The sequence below is a fragment of the Rousettus aegyptiacus genome, unplaced genomic scaffold (genome assembly GCF_014176215.1).
Source record: "Rousettus aegyptiacus isolate mRouAeg1 unplaced genomic scaffold, mRouAeg1.p scaffold_m13_p_7, whole genome shotgun sequence".
Taxonomy (NCBI): Eukaryota; Metazoa; Chordata; class Mammalia; order Chiroptera; family Pteropodidae; genus Rousettus; species Rousettus aegyptiacus.
Genome location: NW_023416310.1, coordinates 44,031,828 through 44,059,606, shown reverse-complemented (window position 1 = coordinate 44,059,606; position 27,779 = coordinate 44,031,828). Strand labels below are relative to the sequence as shown.

The 27,779-nt window shown below is 39.7% G+C and overlaps 1 protein-coding gene across 1 annotated transcript; it reads right to left on the bottom strand.

Moving 5' to 3' along the window:
• Nucleotides 1–24,141, bottom strand: PLEK (pleckstrin). The gene is made up of 9 exons (XM_016137875.2): nucleotides 23,963–24,141; nucleotides 14,718–14,873; nucleotides 14,306–14,487; nucleotides 12,495–12,586; nucleotides 9,379–9,563; nucleotides 7,885–7,989; nucleotides 3,779–3,862; nucleotides 2,866–2,935; nucleotides 1–1,699 (listed from the first exon to the last, which is right to left on the bottom strand). The coding sequence occupies exons 1-9, from the start codon at nucleotides 24,002–24,004 to the stop codon at nucleotides 1,563–1,565; spliced, it is 1,053 nt and encodes a 350-aa protein (XP_015993361.2). The 5' UTR covers nucleotides 24,005–24,141; the 3' UTR covers nucleotides 1–1,562.
• Nucleotides 24,142–27,779: the final 3,638 nt, after the last annotated feature.

The following is a 27,779-nucleotide window of genomic DNA, read 5'->3' as shown; positions in this document are numbered from 1 at the left end:
ACTAAACACGGTCATGTTTATTTCAAATATAATGTGTACTCATATTAATAAATACTTTTAACATTGAATGTAGAAAAACTACTGTGTGTGTTCTAAGAAGGCAGTTTACTAAAGAATCAGAGAAAAGGTAAGGCTTTGAGCAAACGGTCTGGGAATAGGAATAGCCCTATGGATATTGTGTGGAATTAGGGTAGGGAGAGAGAGGAGTAGATAAAATTGGGAAGAATTTTCTACTCCTTTTTACTCACTGGGGCCTTAAAATTAAAAATCTGAAATTGGAAAATACACTTCCGCACACATACCCACTTTCATTCTCAATTTTGGATTGGGATCACTCTTTAGAGGACACAGTCAAAAACTAGGAACAGGTACCCAGTTTGAAACTAGGTCAGATTACCCTGGTTGATAATGGGTTTGAGAGGCTCTTCGGAGGTCAAGCAAAAGTTGCTACAGTTTATGCTTAAAGCTCAGGCACAGCCACAGTATCATCGACTGGATGGAAGGCACTGAATGCTATTGATGGCCACCTCTACTTGCTCTGCTAGATTTGAGTTCTTTCAGTGCTATCTTTGTATAAACTCATCATCCCATCTGCCCACCTGTGGTGTAGGCCCGGTGCCCTGGAGCTAGGGTTTGGGGGACACATTAGCCAGGCAGCTGCCCAGGCCCCTCACCCATAGAGAGAACCCATTAAGGGAACCTGGATGGCCACTTTTTTCTGCAAACACTCAAATGGAACTATCTCAAAGATTTGGAGTTCCTCATCCTGATTATCATATATGATAGAGAAATGTTCCGTAAAAGGGATGAAGATAGACTATTCTCAGATCAGCATCAAGCAGGAGTGGAATATGCCTTCACTGGGTGCCTTCGAGGCATGAAAGGCTCTCAGCTACTCCTGGCTTTCTTGGCTCTTCTTCCCAGAAGACATAACTTTCCAGGCTATAGTTAGTGAAAGAAGACTTCAGCATAAGAGCCCCCACTGCAGCATTGCCTCTCAAGGAGTTTCTAGATAGAGGGAGGAAGGAAGAAGAGAGGTCTCCTTCATTTTGATACATGACCTTGTAGCCAAGAGCAAGGGAAAGTGGTGAAAGAGAACAAGAGAGGCAAATGCCTAGTTGTTGTAGTACAGACTGGGAACAGTTTTGAAGGGAAGAGTCATTTCAGGTTCTGAAGGCCAAGACTTAGCCAAGAAGGGACACTAGCTGGATGACTAGAGACACTTTCACTTCCATGGATATTAAAATCACAGGGCTTTGTGTTTAAGCTAGGGAGAACCTCATGGAACTCACTTCGTTTTCCAGAAGAGGAACCTGAGGCCTGGAGAGATTAAGCAGTGTACCCAGGGGACACAGAGAGTGGCAGAGAGATTGCAGCGAGCCATGTGTTTGGTACAGGTGAACATCACGTGGCATGTGGTTAATTACATTCAGAACCCCCGAGATGAAAATTTCCCACCCTGGGGCTCTTTCTTTGCTCTGCCTCCAGAAATAAACAGATCGTGGACCAAGCTTATCCGTGGGGTTCCCTCAGGAGGGCAAGGAGGAGCTGCAGGTGTGTCCTCACTTCCCAGTCCGGGAGGCCACCTGGATGGCTTTAATCCACTCAGTGCGCTCGCTGGGAGTGGCCGCTTGCAAGAAATAATGAACTTCATGAGCCGTAATGATCTCAAAGAGGTTCTCTTCTTCACTCTTCTTGCCTGGTGAAAGAGGAAGTGAATGACAGTAGACATGGGCACCAGAAATGTCACCTCATTCATCCTCCTTCTGCAATGAATGAAATTTCTATTTTTCGAGTGTTCTAAGATAATTAAAAAGGTGGTTTTCAAACTTACTATCATTGTAGGATCATATATATTTAATTTATAATTATATATAGTATTTATATAGACAGGTACATTGTATGGTCATGTTTGTGTGTAAGAAATGTTTAAGAAATACATGAAACACTCGAGGAGAAACATTTTCTTTTACAGTTTACAAACAAATTAAACTTCTCACTTTTGCATACCAATAGTATTTAATGAGTATCTTTCCTCTGCTCATAATATAAACCAAGATATGAAACTAGTCTATTTTTTAACTTTATAAATAAATAAATAAACAAACAAATAATCAGACCCATAGCTAGTACCACCAGTATAGCTTACCCCCAAACTAAAACATAATATGGGAAGAAGGGAGTGAGCTGATCTAGGGATAGTAAAAATCTAAGTTTTTGCAGCTGTAGTGTTTGCCTGTGAGTCTCTATAACATCATAATCCCCAAATAACAAGGTGGAACAAGGATCTGGTTGTCTAACCCACATCTCCACAGTGATACCACTCATCCCTGCACCTGCAAAGTCAATCTACACCAACATGATTATTTCATGTACCAAATCATAGATTTCTGATCTGTGACTTGAAGGTCATCTGTGCTGCTAAACCACTAGCACAGACTTAACTATAACCCAGGTGCACCTTCCCCGCTCCACACTGCCTCATTGTACAAATGTCCCTTTTGTTGTGGGAGATTTCCTGGTCTGTAAAAGGCCCCCATTAAGAAATGTCGTGGCTCAATTACAGGCATCAGGAAGTAATAATTCTCTCTATTTAAACCAGTTCTGACATGAAGGACTCTTCTCAGCATTGATCAAAGATTTACTCAAAGCATTCACAAAACCACTCTAACTCCCCAAGGCCCAGAAAGCCAGGGCAGCAGTTGGAAGAGAACAGCTATTGGTTTCTCCCAGGTTTTCAGACAGAAATTCATCCATGCTTATGCTTGGAAAGTTGAGTGAGTGATTGCTGTAGGCTCAGGATGCCCAGGTGTGGGGAGGGAGTTTGAGTGGACACTTCTCTCTCAAACAAAAATTCATTCTTACCATCCAGGTTGCTCTCCACTGAAGTCACCACACAGCCTCTCAAGTGAATTGCTCCCAGAGGATCTTCCCCCTATAGAAGAGAGGAGTCCTTTGTTGTTTTCAAAGTATAATGTAGGGATATATCAGATTCTATTGGTACAAAAGCCACACGGACTCCCAAATAGATAAAAGCAGAAGAAGATTAAAGAAAACTTCTTCCAGGTCCTCCACCCCACCCCCAGTCTCACTTTACCCAGAGAGGCAGGATGAAGAGAAACAGGTCAAACTGAGCTTCATATCTGGAGGAAAGTGACAGAAGAAGTGGAGACTCTGAATCACCACATCCCACGCAAGAAGAGTTGCATGTTTTCAGAGCTCTTTGGTCCTATGTGACTGACACCATAATATAACCCTCATGTGAAGGAATCAAAGAGTCCTGAACTGCAAGCAGAGGCTGAGGACTCAACCCAGATGGCCTTGTCTTTATGCGTTAGACTTGGCTTATTTTATTGAGGTTAAAGCCCCCTCTTCTGGATATTAAACAGCCCAAATGGCTAGACTTAAATAATGCTTTCATCCAAGTTGTCCTAGAAGAGAAATGATTGCTTTTTTGTGTGTGTATTAAACCAAAAGCAAAGTATTGCACTGGCTGAGTTCCTCTGAAAATACCAGATTGGGAGAAACAACAACAAAAAAATGTGTTGAGTTGACTAGATAAATAACAATATAGTGATATTTTCTTCCATGTGAGCTTATGCTGGCCTCAAAACCTAAGATCTCAAATTTTTGTAATAAGAGAGGGTAGGAAAAGGTAAAGGTGGAAGAACAAGAAGGAGGATATCAACATGGCAGAACTGGACATGGGAAGGCCCAAGAACCGGTGCCGTAAAGGCTTTCTTTCAATGGAATGGATTTATCGGCCACAGGATCTTACCCCAGCAGGGTCATAGTAATGCAGGTATGCAGGATCTTCTCTCAGGATGAACTTCCTCACTTTCCAGTTTTTCCTCCTATGCCCCTATATCCAGGATCAACATAAGAAAAGGAATGACGGTTCTTAGCAGCACTCTGTACACATAGCACCTACATAATAAGTCTTTACTGAATTGAAAAAAGAAAAAAAGATGAAACACTAACTTCAGGAGAGCGAGGCCCTAAACCAGATCTTTGTCAAGGAGACAGCACTAGAACTAATGAACAATTCCGATGTTATTAAATTATGGATTAAATTATTTCCAAATAAATAAATAAATAAAATTATTTCCAAGGTTATCTTCCAGCTTGGTATCATATAAGACAATACTACGTACAATGTACTACGTTCGGAAATCTGGAGGCTATAGAGAGATTTAAGACATGCCCTACTCTTCTAAGAGTTTATAATCTATTTGGAAATTTACAATAGCAAATGTTCAAATCAAATAATTAGTACAGATAGTGGATTTCAAAGGAGTGAAACAAGGGATATGTAATTGTGGATTACATAAAGACCTGCACTTATCCATTGGTACACACAGGAGTTAGATGAGTGAGAAAGAGGCCAACTGAGAAGACCATTGATAACAAAAAAGCATGAGTGGGAACACACAAGGCATATTCAGACATTGATGAATAAGATCAGTCTGAAAAGAAGGCAGGGTTCATGAGGAATAGCAGAAGCAATGCTGAAAAGGAGAAGGGTTGTAGTGAAAATAAAAGGTGGGGGTGTTGCTGATAGCTTTTGATTTGGAAGGGAAGAGATTACAGTCACATTTTAGAAAGATTAATGGAGTGACAACGAACTACATGGACCAGCTGGCTAAGTTAAAGATAAGCCAGGGGGAATATAATAAGGTAAAAAAATAGGTCATTAGACAATGATTTCAATTATTCAGGCATAAAATTGTCAAGGACGAACAGCAGGTAACAGCAAAGGAAATGGGAAAAAATAGTTGCTGTAACAGACACAGTAAAAAAGAAAAATAGGATTTGGCCTTTTCCAATAGAATTAAACACTGACACTGTCTAGACTGTGGGTTTTGAAGGCGGGATTTTTGTCTCGTTTGTCTTTGGTCCACCAATGACCAGCACTGTGCCTGGAATATGGAAGCTGTTTCATATCTGCTTTTAATCACCTTGAATTACCCAGTTATTTCAATTACCTTATGTCAAGTTTTTAAAAATGTTATGGTAAAACTGATTCTATGATTTCCCACAGAAAATTTAAATAATGAATAACTCCAGAAGCCAAAAAAATTTTAAAAGATATACACTTTCTATCTTGCCAACATGAAGAATATTTTTGTTTCTAAAACACTACATATTGACAGACACATATATAAATTTTCCAAAATTTTTCATTGTGCTTGTATAGGAGGATATGAAACATTTATGATTTTAGCAAGCAGTACCTCCTTCATAATGCCAGATCAGAGGAGTTTAAAAAGAGCTTTCAACAATGGGTCTAAGTTATTTGGCTGAACATTTGGTCAAGGAGTTCATCTCTAAAGAGCCTTTTACTGGTCAGAAGGATAGAGCCAGGAACTCTATAGAGTCATATGTGAGAAGAGAGAATATTTTATCCTGCAATATCATATCCAGATGGCTTTTGCAAAGTAACAACTTCTAAAATTCTTTTTATAAATTCCTGTTCTTTGCCTTACTGTTTCCCATAAAACGTTTCTGCCCCACAGCTACTTCCTCTTGACCTGCAGATATACTTAGCATGTTCTCTTAAGCAATTATTGAATGAATATGAAGTTCTCATGAATCGGTGGAAGAGGAAGGTATTAGGAGGATGTGAAATTAGGCAGTTCTGGCTAACCACCATTTTCCTTTTAACATGACATCACAATGTGATGCATTGAAGAGTATGATATTAGTAAGCAGTGTCTGGCCATCTCTCTTTTAATGAGTATTTCCTGAAGGATCTTAAGGAATGCACACATGCCTGGGATTTCCAAGAACTAATGCTGATCTGTCAAAGTCATCTACCTGTAGTTGATTTAATTCACTCTACAAACGTTTATTGCCCATTATAGACCAAGAAGAACGCTGATCTCTGCAGCAGATATGAGAAAAACACATATAGCACATTGTCCCTCGCCACCGAAGAATCTATATGTGATTGAAAAACTAAATATTTTATTTATTGTCATAACGGAATAGTTATATATATATGAAACATAGTTGTCCTTTTTCATGATTAGCCTTCTATGCAGGTTAACCCTAACTCCCAGGGGTAGACACAAGGGTGGTTTAGTTTTTGTGGCACCTGAAGAGGGCACTTATTTAAATTGTCTCACATGACTATGATATGACCAGGGTTATAAACCACTGAGCTAAGAGACTGGAAACATTAAAGGAGGCTGTTGATTCAAACAGAAAAGGTTTTTGTTCCCTACTTCACCCCACAAGAAGGAAATAAAAGAATATTCTAAAAGAAAAAAATTCCTGAACACACATAGATTTCTGTTTTCTTTATGTTTAAAGGAGGTTTATAAGGATGACTATTTAAATAGTGATGTTTTGATAATAGCATAAATTAGCTTTCAAGAAAAAGGCTCTGTGGTTCTCAGCCTTAGCCACACATCGGAATTGCTTGGGAAACTGAAAAACCCAATGACTCCGATTTAATTGGGCTGGAGTGCAATTTTAACAGATCCCTGGAGGAGGAAAATGTGTACCAACTGGGCTAGCTAAGGCTGAATTGTAGCTATTGACGGGTAAAGGAAGGCAAAGGAAAACAGGAAAGCGAGCCTCCTCCTGGTCCTCATCTTCTTCAGTACACACTCAGGAATGAGGCTGGCCTGCTCCTATGCTTTTCTTTTAATCTAGTCAGTGGTTACCTTGTTATGAAAGTTATTAGAATAGCCTGTGAATCCTTTCTAGATCCTTACCGTATTATTTCTTAGGACCCTATTCTCTGAAAACCTAATGTTAAGGTAAATTTTCTACATTAATGCCCACTTCCCCTAGTAAAACTCAAAATCCATTTCTATAACTAATTTCAACTAACCCAATTCCTTCTTTTCAAGTGTAAATACATGCTCAAGTTCATTCTCCCCTCTTGCCCTGAAAGTTCTGGGTTCTATGATGAGATAAGTCAAATCTCTCAGGCCCATGGGGCCTACAGACAGAGCACAAAAAACTCCTTATAGCAACCAGGTTCTCTCTGTTATAAACTGAACAGTGCCTTTAAGATGGCTCACAGCACAACCAGGAAGGCAAAACCTTAGCCTCATAAAGTAGCTTTGTTTTCCGTGACACTATGTGCTGGTATCAGTTGGTTTCACCCTAAATATCCTCATTTCTTTCTGCTGCTTCTTCCTCTACCAGGTGCTGGCCCTAACTTCCTCACTTAGCCTCAGCCCTTGTATTCTCTTATACCTCTTGGCATGGTCACTAACTATAGCTCCTCAGTTCTTCAGCCTTTGCCTCCCAGACTGACAGTGGCCTGTACCTGTGGACACCTGGTAACTGCACACAACTTCTCCCCAGGACTGAGCTCATGCCTTCTAACTGGATTTGCCCTTTGTTTGCTGATACTTCTGCAGAGTTGGCCTCATGCATGCACTAGGTTTAGTCTCGCCATGTCCTACCCACAGTCTGGAATGATGCTTCCTTGTTCTCAACAGTATATAATGTTCCTCGTCTAGCTGTGGCCTATTCCTGTTTCCCAGTTACTGTGTAGGGAGCAGGAATAGGCAAATGGAAGTATTTTTATTATGAAATATCTTCTTCTTTTGGATGGCATCTTTTAGTCAATTGATTTCCTCCCCCTAATTAAATGGTCAATATTTTTCCTGAAACATCTATTTTTCCCATGATATTGATAAAAGAGGAATTTCTCTTTTTCAAGGTGGGTCTTCTGCTCTGTCTGCCTCAGTCCTTTTGACCTAATGCCACTTTGATGATTTACGTAGCTAGTTGTCTATCTTTTTCTCTGTGGGTTTCATTTGCAAGTTGACTATTGGCCAAATGAAATACCATTTGTGATTTAGAAATAAAAAGAAGCCGGTAAGGGGAAAAGGTGAGAAGCGAAGAGCGGTGGCCACTCACCTGCTTCAGTAGACATCCCTGCTTGATAATGACTCCTCTGAATTCTTCTTTCAGAATAACGTCATCATCACTGGAATTCTCTTCACAGAAGAACCCACTGTCTGGCTATGAGGAAAGAAATGGCAAGCTTATTTTATGAGTGTTAGGTGTATTGCAGTTTTACCATCTCCATCTCCCCCTTCCCTCCAGCCGCTGGGGTAGGCTCCTTCTTTTCCTCCCCTGTGGTTCATATCCCAACCTGAACCTTAAAGGCTGTCCTTGGTTAGCTCATTTCCCCTCCCTTTTTGTCTTGTTTCTAGATGCTCAACCTCTCTTGTTTCTTCTCATGTGATCTTGTCATAGCCTTTCATTTTCTTGGTTTCCCCAAGATACATTCTAAGTCTAGCTCAGTACATTTCTTTCTTCAAAGCCTTCCTTCTCTTGGGACTTCATGGCCACATTCTTAAAAGTAGAGTTGGCTAACTTCTAAGACACTGCACAAAACAAGCTCAGTTATGACCTCTGCCACTCAGCCTCTTCTACTTTGAGAAGATCAAGAGCACGTATCCATCCTCATTCTCTGAGGTCAGGAGGGAACTAAGACTTGCTCAACTATAAGCAAGCAATGAATCATACAGAGGAAGAGGAGCCACCGTGATGGGTATTTTTAGAATCCCACATTTAAATAGCTACAAACATGCAAATTAAAGGTCCGGAAAAAAATATATATACTGACAGAAAAACTTCCCCCTAAATGAAATGAAACTCTCTCTGGGATATCCACATCATTTTTCAAAAAAGGTTTGTTCTCTTAAATAGCTAACTTTTGTGCTTTTATACGAAATAGAACCAAAACTGCCAAAATTCCCCTAGAAATCTCGTTGCAGGATTTCTCACGTGGCCCAAGATTGTTGTGTAACATAGTGTTTCCCAGTCTGTGGTGAGCATACCATGGGAGGTACACGAGACGATTGAGAAAGGTAATGCAGATGAAAACATTTTGTATGAAAAGTCATGTATTTTAATGTATAATTGGAAAACTACAACCAGCATATCATGATCTTATGGATCTCCCTCTAGAAAAAGAGCTCCACAAAGGATGCATTTTCGGCCAGTTATTTTGTTTATTTGTTTTTCTTTTGGTTTTTTGTTTGTTTGTTTGTTTTGTTTTGTTAACTGCTGTATCTCCTTCATCTTGGAGAGTCCCTGGTATGTGCGAGGGCCTAACAGGTTTTTATAACTGAATTACTGCTTATAAGAATAGATATAGTAAAGTTTTAAAAGTCCATTTAAAGAAAACTATTCTGGTAAACAATATTTTCCTTTAAATTGATTCACTTAGATGTGGCAGACACTGAGGAGGGGGGGCAGCTGTCAAGTCTGAAACATGTAACAGCTCTCTGTAGGGCTGGGCCTTTCTTTAACACACACGGATATGAACTGAAATCAGCTCCTAGAATCTGCCCAGGCAGTCCCCATCACAGGAAGGGTAGATAGGTAGCTTTTCTCACTTACAAAATAGTAGAAGGCATCAGGATTGTCCAGGAAAGGGTTTTCAGCAGTTCCATCCACGGCGTTCTTGGACAGGTCTCCAGCAGGTTGCAGGTAGCCTTCGTTCAGCAGTGAGGAGGCGATCATGAGGCCTTCCTGGCGATTCCGAACAGACTGGTTGGAAACCAGCCAGTCGATGACACAGTTACCTGGATGGGGGCGTCAGAGGGAAGGTTAACTCGCTTAATCAAAGAACGAATCACTGACAGTCACTTCTGGAAAGCTCCAGAGCACTCACATGTCTGACTTGTCTTATTTTTCCCTGTTATTCCAAAAAGAAACAAACAAAATCAGTAGGCTAGATACCTAGAAACAAAAAGAACCATGTTAAGTCTTGAGGGGAAGAAAAATCTATATGTGTCATAGAAACAGTTTTTACTACTCCACTCATTTACCCCATTAACAAACATTTATTTAGCACCTACTAGGTGCTGTGATGGGTATTGGGGAGACTCACTTAGGGAATCTAAAAAGGAGAGATGGGTGATAAGTAATTGCTATCACAACTGCTATACTATGGGTCAATACAGTGGAGCTATTGGGTCAAACCTGCAGGAAGGTATGGAAGGGGTGGTTGGGGGAAGGGGACTCTGGACACACTAACAGGAAAAGCTTTACAGAGGAAGTGACACTGGGCCTTTAAAATGAGTAAATTTTTTGCCAAGCACATGAGGCAGAAGCTGAGAGGAACCAGCACAGGCTGAGGGGAGCAGCAGCGTGAACAGATGCACACAGGAATGAAACAGCCCATTCTGGGATCAAGGGGGAGGAGTCAGTGACAAGAAGGCAAGAAGAGACAAGAGGGAAAGGAAGGCACAGAGTGAGCCGGGAAAGCTTAATGGCGCATCAGGAATTCTGACAATGGGGAGCCACTGCAAATTTCTAGGCAGGAAATAACACGGTCAGATATGTACGTCCTAAATTAAAATTTGTTGATAACACTTGCACCGAATGTCACACCTTTTTTGCAGGGTCTAGCAGGAAACTTGAGAAGTCATTTAATCAACATTCTGCCTCAAGAGAGATTTAAAAAAGGAATAAAATAAAATTGACCCCTCAATTGGATTATTAGCAGGCCACAGGAAAGCTTTGTATTAAAAACAACATATTCTTTACAAACGTAGCCAACCAGGGAGCCAACATAACAGGCCTCAGGTCCCAGGTCATCTGAGAGAGTAGCAAAATGAGCCATCCTTGAAACAGGAGTGAAAGCGGTTGGTTAGTGAACCTTCATGAATTTCATATATGAAAGGCTTTGCCTCCTTTTCTTTCTCTAGAAGGATAAAATAATTAATACTGTATTTCTGCTTTTAATCCTCGCAGAGACCCTGTGAAAGAGGTAAGGCAATAATCGCAGATCGCATTTTCAGGATGAGAAAATTAAGGCTCAGAGAACTTAAGTAATCTTAGGCCTGTGTTAAAACTGCAGTGGAACTTCGCTGCAGTGTTCTAACCCCAGACTCCATGCTTGTTCAGCCAGGCATGCTGAAGCTTGGAAGACAACTTCAGTGTAGTTTCCTTATCAGCTAACATTCAAAGTCCTCCATCACATGTCAGCAGTACCCAGGTCCCAGTCTCTGCTATACACATGTGTCTCTGCTGACACCACCTGATCATACATGAAGGCTGGACCCCATCTGATTTCTAGAACCCATCCCGTCCTTCATTGGGGAGGACTGAAGAAGTTCTAGCCCAATATTCTGGGACTCAGTAACACATTGCGCAGGAAATAAGTCTGGCCTGGACCTTGTGCCCAGATCTTCACAGGGAACCCCATCCCTGTCTCCACCATGTTCCCTTCGTCCCAGGCTCTATCTTGGTGACCTCAGTCCTGCTAGAATGAAGGCTCTGCCTTGCTCTTGTTGGGTTTCCCTCATCACTGCCCAGCCCTGGTATCTTCACCCCAAATCTTAGCCCAATCTTTTCTGATGTTAATGGCCATCTACCTTAACTCTCTGATGCTGAATTCCCATGGGATACTACACTGTTAGCTGAGATCACACCCTCTACCTCTCCCCCTTCCTGGCCTGGACCTGGACAGTTTCCATGCATTACCTGGTGACTAATTCTACATCTGTTGTTTCTTCTCAGAGTTTTTCTCCCTTGATCTCTCTTGTCACCATAATCAAGACATGCCTGGCATTCGACAAATTTAGTCCCAAACTACACATCCTATTTTGCCCCAATGAACCACCAGCCCGATCACGCTGATCGTTTTCTTTTCCTGTGTGTATATCCTGCATCTCTCTGTCCCCTAACTTGGTCCTCATTGTCCTCTCCGCTCGCCCCCTCATCAGCATTCCTTCTCACAAATATTTAGTGAAATTCTATGTATCTTTCAAGGTCAAACTTAGGCAGCACCTCCTATTCATCTCTGAGTACTTTCTCCTTCCTGAACTCACAGAATTGATTGTCTGTCAGACTTGTGACCTCTTAATTATAAACCACATTGAGAACTTGCACCAATAGTCTTTAGTGTAAGTCAAGCACTGTTCTAAGCACATTATAGGAAGCCTATAAAATAGATGTGCCATGGTTATCCTTATTTTATAAATAAAAGTGAAGCAAAGAGAGGCTAAGGTTTTGACCTGAGGTTTTACAGCTAGTAAGTTGCAGAGCCAGGGTTTGAATCAAGACAGGCCCCAAAGAACATGTTTTTTAACTACTACACCATTTACCTAAACTCATAACACTTAAAGCCTGACTTTGCTCAGCCTCAGACATCCCTAGTATTGTTGCTTATATCTTGCATTGCATCTTAATTCCTGTTTACCATTTTATTCAATTCTGTGTCTCTTTTAACATAACACCATTTATTTGTGGAAAAAAATGATCTTTTGATTGATATAACTAGAATTCCCAAAACTATATATTGAACAACGAAGTTCTTATCTACCCTTCTTTCTGTTTCCATGCTGAGGAAGTTCAATTTTCACATCAGCAGTCTGCGTTCTATGACACCACCCACCCACCACACCCCACGCACCATGCTCCACACCCCCACTGCTCACATTAGGCTGAGCAAGAACTTCATCTGGCCTTCCCCAGTGGCCCCATTTCAGACCCACAAGGCCTTTTACCTGTGAAGCAGTGATTAAAAAGCTTCTTGTCCTTCTCGAGGTTTAGTTCTTTTATTCCTTTTTCATTATCTTTCATGGACAAATATAGAGCACTGCACAAAGATAGAAAGAGAGAGATGAGTAGGGAGCATTTCAGAATGGTGAGTCCTCTCAGAGAGTCCACCCTGGAGAGGTTGGCCATGAGCACAAGCTTCCACCTCCTCCAGGTGACCTCATACCTAATCTCTCCATCAGATTATAAATAGTTAAAGGGCATAGTCATATTTGCATAACTTTGTGGCCTGGATAGCATTCAATAAAATGTACTAGAAAGATGCTTATTATTTCTTAAATTCATTAAGCTCTTTGTTGATTTAACTCCTGGTACCCAAAATAGAGCTGCCCCCAGGTAGGTGGCAAAGATTAAAGGTTCTCAGGGCCAATTTTCCATACACATTCTAGATCTCTAAGGTCCCTCAATTCTCATGTCTCAGTCTTTTAAGTGTCTCTCAGGATACTATCTGGTGTAGGCACTTGCCTCCTAGAAAGTGAATGTTTTGACTAAACTTATCTTTTATTCTAAAAATTATGAGTTCTCATTTTTGTCCTCGAAGTAATAAACTGAAGATAGCCTGATCAGAGATATTGCACGCAACCAAACAGAAGGCTGCTTCATGAAGTCTGCGGCTCCACACAGCAACAAGCATCATTCCCACTTAACTCCGACAGCCATAGCCAGAAATGTGGTCACTTGATAACTCTAGCCATGAGCTGCAGCTAGATGAGGCACTTCCTCTTGGGTCTCTACCCAAAATCTTTCCTAGCAAGAGAAGGTGCCCAGTCTCACCAAGCTCAATGTGCAGACTTTATCAAACTCTTGTGACATGCCAAGTCTGTGTTAGGCTTGCAGAAGGAGTTTTTTTTGTTTGTTTTTTTTTTTCAGTTCCTCTCAGGGACTCCCCTCATTTTGTAAAAAGAACCCTTGTTGGACATTTTAAGCAGCTAACATGGAATTTTTCTTGGCAAGGCTCTTGTTTCAGGGTATGCTCAGCATAAAAGCAAAACTATCAAGAGGCAAAGAGACTCACAGAGAAAAAGGTCCATGTAATAGGAGAAGATGTGAAACATGCAGGAAGGAAGGAAGCCTACTCTCAACTGATATCAGAGGCTGAATTCACCTGTGAGCTCCTAAAAGTGTTTAGACAACAGCCATCATCTGCAATTCCAAGGCAGCCAACATCAGAGGACATTAAACCAGGCCAGGATACAAATGACTTCCACCCAGGATGGGTGTTCGCCTTGTCTGGTCTGTGTTGACTGTGAATGTGTGCTCTTGAACTTGAAACCTCACACACTTGTATGCATAGTCCCTGACATTTCCTGCCTACCTGGAGATACTGAAGCTTTCTTTCAATACTAGCTTATTACAGTTACTTCATAAATGAAATGATAAGTTATCTCTATCTCTCCGTCTCTATCTATATGGTTCATTCTCTCTCTCTCTCTCTCTCTCTCTCTCTCTCTCTCTCTCTCTCTCTTTTTATTCTCTCTCACCGCCCTCTCTTCCTCTGCCAAGGTTACCCAAAATGAGAGAATGTATACTCCATTAGCCTTTCTCCTTAACTGCTAGGTCTCAGAAAAGCATGATCACTCCCTCAGATCCAGAAAAACATCTTAGTACACCAAATGCCAGTATCAACCTGGAAGAGTGGCTACAGCTTTCAGAGATGACTAAAGCAAACCTTGGCACCGGAACTGTTACAAGATTTCCTCAAAGGTGGGATGGGGTGGCGGAAGGAAGATGGCAGAAGGAAGTAAACACAGGAAGTTACCCTAAATCAATGGTTTGTGGCAGTCGAATGGATCTCCTGGTGGATTTCCTCGCAAACTTCTGGCCTCCTTCAATGCATTTAATGGCCTTCTTAATGTCCCGAACCCAACCATCTCTCTCTTCCAGGAAGGCTGCCTGGAAGAAGTGGTCCTGCTGTTTGTTTGTAGTGATCTTAAACACAAACTAAAAATCAAAACACATTCCATTAGGGATAATTCATTTCAAGAAGCATAGCTGTTGAGCCCACCTTGTTCTATGATGCTTGGCCGAGAGACACCCAAATGTCCAAAGTGGAATGTGGGTGGTGGTGAGAGGGACTGCCCCAGGGAACACCATTCACATGATAGGCTATGCACAGGCTCAAAGGTTAGTGCCTGGCGAGGTGTTCATCGCAGCTAATGATGTCAACTCACCATCCTTTTGCTGAAGTCCTGACAAGGGCTAGTCAGAGTGCTTCCTTTCAAGGGAATCATTCCTTTGGGGCTGCTGTCACTTTTTTTCTTATAGAATTCAATTCCATCTTCTAACAATACAACCCACATGGGTTTCCAGGTGTTGAACACACTCCCCTGTAATGACAACAAAAAGAGCTGTGTAACAATGTGTTCTAAAACTATCCTATAATGGTGCAGGACTTTGCAAATCACCTAGCTTTGTGTGACAAGGCTGCTGGTAAAGCATCCTTCGGGGGAGAAGGGGATTGCCATTTTGCTGGAACTTTAAAAACTTTTTCTAAGATAAACTGTATACACTTCTACAATTAGCCCATAAGCCTCTTATGGGCCACTACCAGAGGAATATGGTGTGGATCTCTACTCCTCTTGTGCACTTAAGGCTGGCTTTCTAGGGCTTATTTTCTTTTCCCAACTCTGCCTGTTGTGTTTATTTAAACCCAGGGATGGCAAGTAGATTCTATCTCGTGTCAACTCAGACGGAGTAGTAGTTGATGCCCAAGGCTGGACTCACATAGCTCTATGATCCAAAAGCTATGTTAATGGCAGACATGGAGGCCATAAATGGTGGCGTGCTAGCTGCAGTGACTCTCATCCTGTGGTCTAATTAGATTTCATCTGAATAAGAATGTCAAGAAGAAACTCAGAGAGCAGACTTGTGTGACAATCTCTTGCAAAATGGCTTGGGATACCAAAATGCTGCCATGCACATCGATGTAGCTTTTGGAAAACCCTTACTGAAAAAGTTTCCAGTTTGGGTTAATGTCAACTGCCACTGTACAAATAAATTAACCTTTCTGACTAGGTCAAGAAAGTTGTTCTTTCTTTTCTAGATTTTGAGTGGGCTTTGAAAAAGGAAGGAAATAGGGTTCTTTGCCTCTCATCATTGAACCCATGAGGTCACCTTGTCATGACTACCACAAAATAGAATTATCATCCAGTCCCCAGCAGATCCTGCTGTTTATTTTAAAATACAAAGAGTCTCCATATAAAGACCCAGTTGCCCAAAAGGAAGTCTATTTATACAAAGAGAATATATACTTGTGGGACTTGTCCTAGTGCTTTCTTTATTTCAGTCACTAAAAAAAAATTTTTTTAAATTCGAACACTATCTCTTTTCTGCATAGGCAGAATAACTATCCAGACTAACACTAGATTATTTCCCTTTCTAAAAAAAAAAAGGCTAAGGTCACATACTAAGCCAATACATGAAATCATTTTAATGAGTTTCTGAGAGAAACTCATATCCAGAATATAAAGAGGTCCTGAAACTCAGTAATAAAAATACAAAAAAATTATTTTTCAAAAGGGCGAAAGACTGGAAGAGGAATTTCATTAAAGAGGTTATCCAAAAAGGCTCCGAAAACATGTTAAACATCATTATTCATCAGGGAAATGCGTGTTAAAATCACAATGAAATATCTCTGCACACTCATTACAATATCTAAAATTTAAAACTATTAAGAAGAGCAAGACTTGGCAACGATAGTAATGGGAATTCCCATGTAAGATGGTAGGAAGGCAAGATGGTACACCAAGTTGGAAAAGTAATTCTTAGAAGATATACGTTGAAGTATGTGGGAATTAGATAGCATGATGTCTAACATTTATTCTCCAAATATTTGAGCATAAAAGTATGTGTGTGTGTTTATATAGACATACAGAGATAGGGAGCAATAAAGCAAATGTGGCCAGGTGTTAACTGATTAATCTAGGTAAAGAGTTCATGGATAGTCATACTATTTTCTTGTTTCTCTGTGCGTTTGAAATTTTTCAAAATAATTAGGAACATTAATAAGCGACCAACACATGATACTACTATATGTCAAAATTTTGACTATATATACTTTTAGAGAAATACAGGGACAAATCTATTTAATAAAAAACAAAAATAACTGAAAATAATAAAAGATACAGTCAGAGAGCTAGGACTAGGAAGTTGGGCTAAATGATAGCTAAAATGCTTTTCGATTCTTAAATTTTATATTCTACCTCAGGCCTATCAGAGATTAATAACTGCCACAGTCACTCAAGGCTTAAGATTGGGATAAATTGGGAGAGGTCAGCCAGCACAGCATTCCTCCCGTGGACAATTACAGTAAAGCTACACCAGAGCCAACTGAGTTGAGCCAAAATGAGTTTGTGCTTTCCTAATTCAAATGTAGCCTTATGTGGCTCTCAGCTCACTCGGAAGAGGATGTGTCATTTGAATTTCAGGTCATTATGCATTGAGGAAACCGATACTCTGTAAAACAAGAAATTGCTTATAAAGTAGAAACTCTTCCAGGCTTGGTAGTGGTTAGTTGGGTTAGGATGATGAAATTATGAATGATCTCTCTCTCTCTCTCTCTCTCTCTCTCTCTCTCCCATTACCATAGCCACCAGCTTCTCACTGCAGTGAACTGACAGCACCTCCTCTCAACGACCCCTACATTTACTTACCACTTTCTGTCTCCAACCTTCTTGGTACTCAACCAAGAGCAAACCTGGCAGTGTGACCATGGAATGTCCAGGGCCTAGTGCACCTGACCAGTAAATGTGAAACTGGAATCCAGATCTCCTCATTCTCAATTTTAGCTCTTTCTACAACCTCTCAGATACCACCTTTGTTTTGGTTCTTACGTATCTTTGAGTAATTCTGGAATCTAAATCAATTTTCTTAGGCAACTTAACTAGCTATACGTATAACCTCATAAAGTCATATGGTTTAATTTTATATATATATATAAATATATATAAATATGTATGTGTGTGTGTATGTGTGTGTGTGTGTGTGTGTGTGTGTGTGTATATATACACACACATAGCATATGTCTACTTTTTCCCATTTTAGACCAAAACCTATACAACTACTTGTCACAATAGGTGGGTTTTAGATGTGGAGTCAGGTTCGTTAAAGTTCCCCAGTGAATAACTGTTCATCATCATGGGCCTGGTATAGCTTAGTACGTAAGAGTCTGACATTGCACGACACCAAAGATAGCCGACCATATAAAAATTAAACTTCAGTACATTAAAAAAAACCTTGCAAATTAAAATATGTGAATATTTGTAGCATATTATCATATAATTAAAGATTAATATCCTTAATATGTTTTTTATACTCTTTAGAATCAGTAAGAAACGTACAAACACTCTCAATTTTTTATATGGGCAAACAATATAAACCAGCCATTCCCAAAAGGAGAAATGCTCAGACTCAATAAACACAAAAATGTACTGCCTCAACAGCATTCAAAGAAATGCAAATTAAAATTAAATGAGATAAAAAAAATTTTAAGAAGTTTTTTCTTAAGATTTATAAAATGTATTGGTGAAGATTTGGAGAAAAAGAATTGTATGAATCAACAGTTTGGTGTAGGCTGTGAAAAACAACTAAGGTCTCTGTAGGCTCTATAAATAGACGCATAAAGTCTAAAGTGAGGAAAGTAACATTCTGACCTTATTTGGAGCATAACCAATCGGTGACCATGAGGTCCAGAGCTGAAGGGCCCAGGCTCAAATCTCAACTCTGCCACATTCTAGCAATGTGACTTCAGGCAAGTTTTTATACCTCACTTTCTACATCTGGCAAATGGGGATAATGCTACTATCAACTTCTTAGGTTATTGGAAGATTAAATAAAATAATCCAGGTAAATTGCTTAGGGCAGTACCTAGAACATAGTAAGCACTTAATAAGTACTACCTAACCCTTGTAATTCTGTGCGTATCAGGTGCACCTGAAAAATGACCTAAAGTTCAGGAAACCTCAGAACTGCAGGCAAACCAGAGCCTGTTCAAAGGATAGTAACAAGATTGCATCTCTTTGGAAATTGTTGAAGGAACTGACTAGGTTTTAGCCCGAAAAGACACAGGCAGAACAAATGAGGACTGTCTTCAAAGATATGAAACATTGTCATAGATTGACATCCAGTAGGTGGAAGTTTTGGGGGGAGGGATTGCGGTCGGGGAACAGTTTCCTGTATAACTTAAAGGAGAAAGTTAAATTAGTGAGTTTCCTAATACAAGAAGCATTAAGCATGCTTGTTAACAAAATAGCAAAAAACTGCAGACCACAGGTGGGACGCTCAATTAAATACCTATTTCAAAACTTAACATTCCATTCTACATTCCATTCAGAGTCTATGTATCTATTGTAAAAAGCCTGTTGTCCCTACTATTCCTTTAATCTTCAATTTCTAGATATCCCTGCTGACCCTGGGTCCATCCTGCAGGCCAAAAATAAATAACTCAAAACACATATTTAACATGATCATCTAAAAATGAATACCCCACTGGAAATTTTTACTACATTAAAAGTTACTACAATATGGACCCCTGATTCCTGAGTTTCTGTGAGTCTATTTTAGCAAGTTTCTTGAGACATGTTCATGCAACAAATACCAATAAAGCACCTCCTGTACTTAAGACAGTGGCCTAGGTGTTGGGACACAATCTCTGCTTTCAAAAGGTTCACAGTCTAACGGGGGAGAGAGTGACCTTGGTAGAACACTTCAGTTCAGTGTGATAAGTGCACAAACTGAGGCATGCCTTCCTGTGTATGAGCAGCTACGCCGAAAGGAGCCACAACTCACTGCTGAGGGTTGGGGCAACTTTATTTTGGTGTTTAGAACCCCTCCTAGGCACCTCCCACGGAGTGGAGACACTTCTTTTAACTTCCCCTTTCCCTCACACTTCTCCTTTCATATGTTGGCGTATAGCTGGAACTCATAGGAAAATTACATTATAGTCAAAACTACATATCTAACTAAAGCAGAAGTGTGAGTTAGTATCGTCCATTCTCCCACACTCATGGAGAATGTTGTTTTAAGTTGGTATTGCATTAAATTAAGTCCTTATTTCTGCTGCATCATAAATTGTTTCTTCTAGTTTTCCAAACTGATCCATGCAATCACTTGTCTAACATCCCAGATAAATGGTCATTCTGTGCCTACTTAAATACTTTGAAGGCAAGGAAATTAATCTATTCAGTAGTATCTATTTTTTCAGGTTGGATAATTTCTCAATAAAAACTTGGTAAGCAGTAGAGAAAAGGCACCAATTTCTTAACCACATGATTTCTTGGCATCTTAGGAATTTGGGTTCAAACTCGACTTTGCCTCTTCCAGGCTGTGTGGCTATAAACTAAGTTACTTAATTTTCCCAAACATTAGTCTTCTCACCTGAAAAATGAAGACAATATTGTACCTATTTCCCATTGTTGTAAAGATTAAATGAGATAATACACTTAAAAGTCTTAACACACTGGCTAGCTCACTGCAGGTGCTCAAAAGTGGTTACCAAATAGACACATAAGATTACACAGTTTTGTAAGCAATTCTGTGATGTCATTCTGGCATAAGGTTCTTCCAAGTACCACCCATCACAACAACAGTGCTTCAAAAAAGAAAATCACTGCAATACAAGCCCAAGAGAGCCCCCTGTAATGTGGTCAGGCACAGCTCTCTGTGACACTGGGGCCACACAGCTGGGTTCCAGCCCAGCTCTGCCACTTAATAGCTGTGTTACCTTCAGCAATCCTCTTTGTCTCTCTGTGCCTTAGTTTCCTCATCTGTCAAGTAAGGCTAATAACTGTACCCACTTTATAGGGTAGTATTAAGCACATTAATGCATTAAATGCTTATATTTGTCCCTGCTGAAGGTGAGCACCATATGTGTTAGTTATTATGATGATTGTAAATAGATGGGGGTGCAGATTGCTGGGGACTATTTTATGGTATTGTGTCCCGAAGACAAGGCAGCTGTACAAGAGAAGTCCTGGGCCGAGATGCCTGACTCCTGTTCTCCTTCACTGCAGGCTTGCCTTCTTCTACTGCAGCTCTCTGCAGGCCCTTTTCTTTCCCACCCGAACCACTTGTCCTTGGGCGCCCTGACTCCTGTGTTTTCTCCCAGCCTCCCAGGCCACCCAGATCCCTGAGCCACAATTTGAGTCTGTCCTGCTGCATGAAGCACCTGCTGAACTTGTTGCCAAACTGTCAACAACAGTTTGCTCCATAAATCTCTAGGAATTAGGTTGGTTCAAGACATGACTCAGTGGACTCCGGATTCTTGCTTGTGTAACCTGCTCCTCTTCCTTTTTTTGATTATAAACATATTTAAATCAGTAGGACTTCCAAAAGATATTAATGATTATTCACTGGCAATAACTCCTAAGAAAGAAAGAAAGAAAGAAAGAAAGAAAGAAAGAAAGAAAGAAAGAAAGAAAGAAAGAAAGAAAGAGAGAGAGAGAGGGTGAAGTCATAAAACCCAAGCTTACCCCCAATACAATTTGTCCAGGCCCCACTCTGGCTCTGGTAAATTTATCTGACTCTTTTTCTCTGGCTTGGGTAAGCCTGCCTTTGAGAATGCTATATGGAATCAATAAGACAGTGGGCTTTGCTGTTAGAAAAGCCTGGGTTTGAATCCCAAGTCATCCTCTCACCAGTATCACTTACTCTTGCTGGGCCTCATTTTTTTATCTGTAAAATGGGGATAAGGATACTATTGCATAAGGTGGTTAGGACTGAATGAAATAGCGCTCACGCAGCAGCTGACTGCTACATGGTAGACTCTGAGTGCTCTTTTTCTTTAAGTCAAAAATAGCAAAACTGAGGCAAAATGACAGAACCATGTATTTTCCCTCCTGCTGTTAACCATCATTTCTATTTAAAGATCTTAGGGAGGGCAACGAGGAAAACATAAATTGTGAAATGTGGACAGTTCTCTTGCATGGGAGAAAAGCAGAAACATTTTATAGTCAATGCCATTGACTACTTGACCCCAAGATTTCGGACTTGACAAAATCCTTGCACTAGAGTTTTCTAATGTTATATTTTTTACATCCAAAAGATCTTTATTACTTCAAAAAACAAAAATAAAGAGAACGATATTCCTTATGAGGACCCAGGTGTTTGAAACAGCATAAGAAAAAGGTTCTTGGAGGGAAAGTCAGGTATTACTGTCTGTTATGCTTTAACATCAAAACCATAGTGGAAGATAATCACGGCCTTGTCAGAAGATTTTCTTGGTCCTTTCTTCAGTATTAACTTGGCAACCAGCCCAGGAACCAGGATATGTCCCCATGATCTAGGAGAAGACCCCTATATTTTGAAGTGTGTATCAACACTAATATTAATAATTACTTTCATTTATGTAGCACCTACCGTGTGCTAGGTTCCTGCCATTTATAGTTTTAAACCCACATATATGAAGTATCTGAAAGAAACTTAACATCTTAACATCTAAAGAAGTTAAAAATTTTAGCCCCTTACTGGGAAGTTCTGGCTTCAGGTGTAGTTCTGCTGCCAATAAAGGGAATGCTTCTGAACAAAGCATTTCTTTAAATAACAAATTAAGGACTCTTAATACATTTCAACAAGGAGTGTTCAAAATGTCCTAAATAAAATGCAAGAATTATGGAAGATGAAACTGTGGAAATATCACTATAAAATTTCACCATGTTTTTTTCTATTTACATTTTCTAGATTGGCTTTTACAAGCCATGATCTAAAAGAATTACTCTCACTGAGTAAAAGCTGTTTATTAATTTAAGTCTTGACAATTCTCCCTCTTTCTTCCCCATTTTCTAGTAGGTCAGCCTCACATATTAGAAATTTTGTCTTTTATTTTTTGTAATTTATGGAGTTTAAAATATGGATAAACAAAATAAGAACAATTTTGTCAGAAGATGTTCAAGTTGTTAAAAATAATAATGATAATAACCTTTGCAGAAGATGTTTCCATTTACCTGCTCTTCTCAGGATATGAACCCAAGTGCTCAGGAAAGAAACAAATCAACATTAACTATTATGGGTTCTCAAAAAGAGTATTGGTGCCTATTGCAAGGAATCTACATACACCTCTGCATACATATATGTGTCTTTTCCAAAGGATGTTTCAAAATAACTCCAGCTAGAGAGAATATCAGCCTAGGGCTTATTTCTTCTCCAGCACCCATCCATACCTCTCATTACCATAGGTTCATTACAAACCCTGACTTAAATAAAATTTACCAGAAGAAAACCCTAGGATACTGGACAGAGCTCAGTGCTACAAGTCAGAAACCCAGAACGCAAGAGAGTGGGTTTCTGCCCCAATATTGTCCCAGCCATATGACCTTGGGCAGTTACCCAGCTTCCTGATCTCAAGTTCCTCTTCCGTTAATGAGTGAAGGAAGGAAGCCAGATGATCTAAGGTCACTTCCAACTTGAAATCAAAACAGAATCAGGCAGCAATGAGTGCTGTTTAACCTCTTTATAAGTAGAATGTTTTGGCTAAAATGTTAAACCAACAAACAGCATAAAACACAGTCACAGTAGACATTTATTCAGTTAAAAAGCTGGGCATCTGAAGAAATGTGCTGAATTCAGTTCATTTCTGACTCGCTTAGGTCACTTGGATCAGTATGAGTGTACTTATTTATATAGGTGTTGCCCACAGGATGCCTACAAACCCTGTGTGTGAACTCAACGCCCTGGGGAGTTTCACAGTGACAGGGCATACTCCCACCATCAGAAGAAAAACCAACAATGCTAACAAAATTCAATTTCCTGATGGCACACTAATGAGACTAAGTATTTTTTAGTGTATTTGTGCCCCCATTTTCCAGTCTTTAAAATGGCACAACTACCTACTACCTTAATGGCACATTATATAAATTCATTAAGAATTGTGAATGAAGAGACTTCAGCCTCTTAAAAAAGATAACGTTTTTAGTGCACCAATTCTTAGAAGAAAGTCCAAGAAATAAGCTATGATTACTGTATTATTATACAACTCATCTTTAATCATTTTCTTTCTCCCCTCAAATAATAAAAAAAAAAGGAGTGGAATTTAAATAAAAAATGAATAGTCTCTTCAAGTAACCTCTATAGCAGAAGAGTTTGAATCTTCTAGCATAGAAGGCATGTGTGAAAAGGATACTGTAAATCATGAGGGATTTTTCTTAGGTCCCCATCTTCTAGACCCTGCAGCCTGGAGTTCTCAGTCCCACAAGATCAAGCTGTGCTGATGCCTGAGTTGGATCAGTTCTCCTTTAAAAACCAGAATGCAGTGGTACCTATATTGGCTTCCCCCTAAACATTCTACATACTGCAATGTTCTCCTAGTTCAAACCAATAAGTTCAGCATTAAACATTCCTAAGAGTGAGTAGAGTGTAAAGCTGGACTCCAATCCTCCCCTACCCTATTTCCAGTGACACCTTTGTAGGTGGCCCTTCTACTTACCCTTTTCACAAGGTAGCCCTCCCTGATCCGCTTTGGTTCCATGTCGGGTGGACAAACACACGGCCAGGTCCACTCTCAGACAAGTCGGTTGTCTCAGAAGCTCACCTCCTCTGAGAGCAGAGACAGTTGTGGGCTGCTTTTCTATGCAGAGGTCCCTTTCACAATTTCCCGTCTGCTGTCTATCGTATGATCACATCCTCTTCCCCTTACTGGGGTAGAAGATCAGAATAAGGAACTGCAGAGAGAAATACCCCATATTTTTCTAATGTTGGAAATTTATGAAAAGTATAGTTGGGTTGAATATTTAACCAAGGTCAATTCTGATTATCATAAAGAAAATCATTCTCCTGAAAAGAAAAAGAAAAAAAGAAAAGAAAAAGAAAACAGAAAAAGGAAGAGAAAAATAAACAAGAAAAACTTATTGGTGGAAATTGTCCTTGCTTAGGAATTATTCTTGAGATTTTTTAAATGCCTTACAAAAATGCCAAGGAATTCAGAATCATCTGGTTACCAAACCAAAGGTAACTACAATTAAATGACTACCTCTTTCTGTGCCAGGTACTCTGTGAGGTGTGTTTCAGCCTGCCTCACTTACCATGGTCCTTACAATGAACACATAGGGGAAAGCAAATTATTGTATCTATCTTAGACATTAGGAAGCTCGTGATCAGAAAAAAAAGCAGTTGTCTCAAGGTGACACAGTAGGTAAGAGGCAAAACCAGAAAAGTAGGGAGGGACCTCACCATGTGGCTGTTGCCTCCCATCGGCCTGAGAACCATGTGTCACACAGAATGCTAACCCTAACGTAGGCTTGTAAAAAAAAAAAAGAAAAGAAAAGAAACCCATACTCAAGCATGTTTGAGAAATTGTATGTTACAGTCCCTGCTTGGTGGCTTCCCTTCAGATTAAGAAATTAAAGATGCTCCCAAACTACTACCCTAGAGAATCCTATTGTAATGGTGTTTAATCTTGTGTTTCCCAAATTTATTTGACCATGGAATTCTTTTCTGAGTAATTTCTATTAACATTCTTGTTATAGCTTGAGTTGTGTTCCCCCAAAAGAAGTCCTAACTCTCAGTACCTTAGAACGTGATCTTATTTGGAAATAGGGTATTTGCAGATGTAATTAGTTAAGATGAGTTCATAATGAATAGGTGGGCACTTAATTCATTATGACTAAGGACTTAAAGAAGAGAAGTGAGACACAGAGAAAAGAAAGACGCCTGACACTGGAGGCAGAGATTGGAGTGATGCATCTACAAACCAAGGGATGCCAAGGATTAGCAGCAAACACCAGAAACTAGAACAGACAAGCAATGATTCTCCTCTAAACAGTCATAAAGAACATGGCCCTGCCGGCACCTTGATTTCAGACTTCTAACCTCCAGAACTGTGAGACAATAAATGTCTGTCATTTTAAGCCACCAAGTTTGTTGTACTTTGTTATAGCAGCCCTAGGAAATGAATACAATTCTGAAAGACTAATATTCCATACAACAAACTTTGAGAATGATAATCTGGTCATTTGAAAATGGTCAGGCTATTTAATCACTCTGTGCCTCAGTCTTCTCATTTATAAAATGGGCATAGTAACATCTATCCAACGTGGTCATTCCGAAGATTAAATAAGATAATGCTTGTAAATATTTAGAAAAGTGTGTCTGGATCATAGTAAGTGTTAGTGAGTCCTCATTTTCAAAGTCTCCATCACCCAAAAGTTGACCCTTTTCAATAAATTCAACAGAGATTATAGACCTAATTATGAAATTAAGTTTTCAATTAGTTCCCTTTCCTCATCATACCAGTCAGCATCCTTTGGCTGCAGTTAATAGAAATCAACTCTAGCTAATACAGGCAAGTAGAAAGTTACTAGAAGATTTAAAGGAAAAATGCAGACCCAGGTCTTTGAAAAGATATAAATCAGGGCAGCTGTGGGGTTCCAGAAAGCGAGAACTAATGAGTGGTTTTTTTGAGACACCAAGCTAAAAGAATTTCAGTGGTTTTCAGGCTCTACAATAGTTTCCATGGACTAGGCCTTTGATTGGCCTGGCTTGGTTTAGTGCTTATCTCTCAGACATCTGCGGGGAGAGCGCATGTCTGACAGCGCCATCAGGACCTGGACCAATGGGAGAGGGGCTCTGTCCCCAAAGTAAAATCAGTAGCAGAGTCAAAGGTTTCTACGCAGGCAAAACCAACAGATGTTAACAGAAGATATGCGAGGAACCAGAAAAGTCAGGGGCAGGAAGAAGATCTGTTCCTGGGGTTTTCTAAGACGCTCCTGATTTACTCTCCTCCTTCCTTCCGGCTCCATATCTAACCAGCAGCCATTGCCCCTCTATTTTTTACTTTTCATTTTATGCTAATGTAGATTATGTAGAATTATAGATGGCTGGCCATCAGTTTCTAAGTGCACCAAAATCAGTTGGAAATTATTAGAAAGTTTTGGAGAATAGAAGTAGAAAACCAACATTTGGTGGCACTTGAGCAAAAGAGAAACAAATAAAAGAATGATTTGCCATGTCTGCACTTACGCAAGTATTTTGCTATGTCTGTATTTGCACAGGAAATGGAAACAGTTCATAGATTTACCAAGTCTTCTTTCATGGGTAAATTTATTTCCCTTTGTTTAATTAACCAAGTGACTTCTAATTTGTAATTTTCTCCCTTTGTCCTAATACGTATGACCAGAGGTCTTAAAGAATCCTTATTCTGAAATACCATATTTCTTGGATGCCTACAGTATAAGAGTACCTCCTGAGTTCTGAAGAGTTCATTTTAAGAAATATATATTGAATGCTTACTACGTGTAAGGTCCTGGACTAGGTAAAACGTCTTGTCACCAAGGAGCTTCCCAAATTTGTTAATCCGCTGAACATTACAATAGATGAATTGGATGCTGCCACTTCTGCTTCACCTCCTCCTGCCACTGGTCTTCATGCCTGTTTAGCAACACCTAGTGGTCAGTAGAGGGAACTGCCTGAATCAACAACATTTGGGGCTCCCTCTCTTACAAAGAGTTTAAGGATCCCACTTTTTAAAATCTCCTGTGCTTTTAATTCTCCCACATTGAATCAATACCTTGGAAACATTCTTATAGTACATTTTATTGTTATAAAGCAAATTTAAGACTTTGAACTGAGCAAAAAAGATTACTCATTGTGTGTGTAGCCAATGGAAAACTATGCATTGTTTACAGTACACTTTTCCAGGTTATCTGATTCTGTAGATTTTGTGTTTTTCTTGTATGAATTATTTTACAACTCTGTAAATTGCATTGCTGCTAGCAATGCAAATAATTCTTGCCTAATGGCATGCAAATAAAGTCTGTTGGATGGAGTTCCAACAGACTTCACTTTACTCCTCTCCATTACCCCACCTCACACTCCCATGGAGAAAGCCATTTGTAAATTGAGTTTAACATTCTTTTACTCCTCATAAATTTTCCTTTAACTTATTTGAATCAGTTGTGACTTCTGGCTGGTTTTCTCTTTAATTTATGACTTAAATACAATTTAAATTAAAATATCTTTTAAATTTATTTTTTAAATTTCAATTTATAAAAACATATTATTAAACACTGGTAACTCAAAAAAAAAAAAAAAGACCTTACATTTATCTGAGAAATATCAAAATACTACTAGTGCTAAACCTAAATTAGGGGGAAAGTGTCAAAATCTGTTTACGAGGCTGAGGTCGACCCTACTTGCAGGCTTACAAGTTAGTTTGCCACAAGTTCATGGAAGCTGACAGAAGACCCAAGACTTCTGGACATTACAATGGGACAAAGGACTTTGTACAACACGGTAAGCAGGATAGG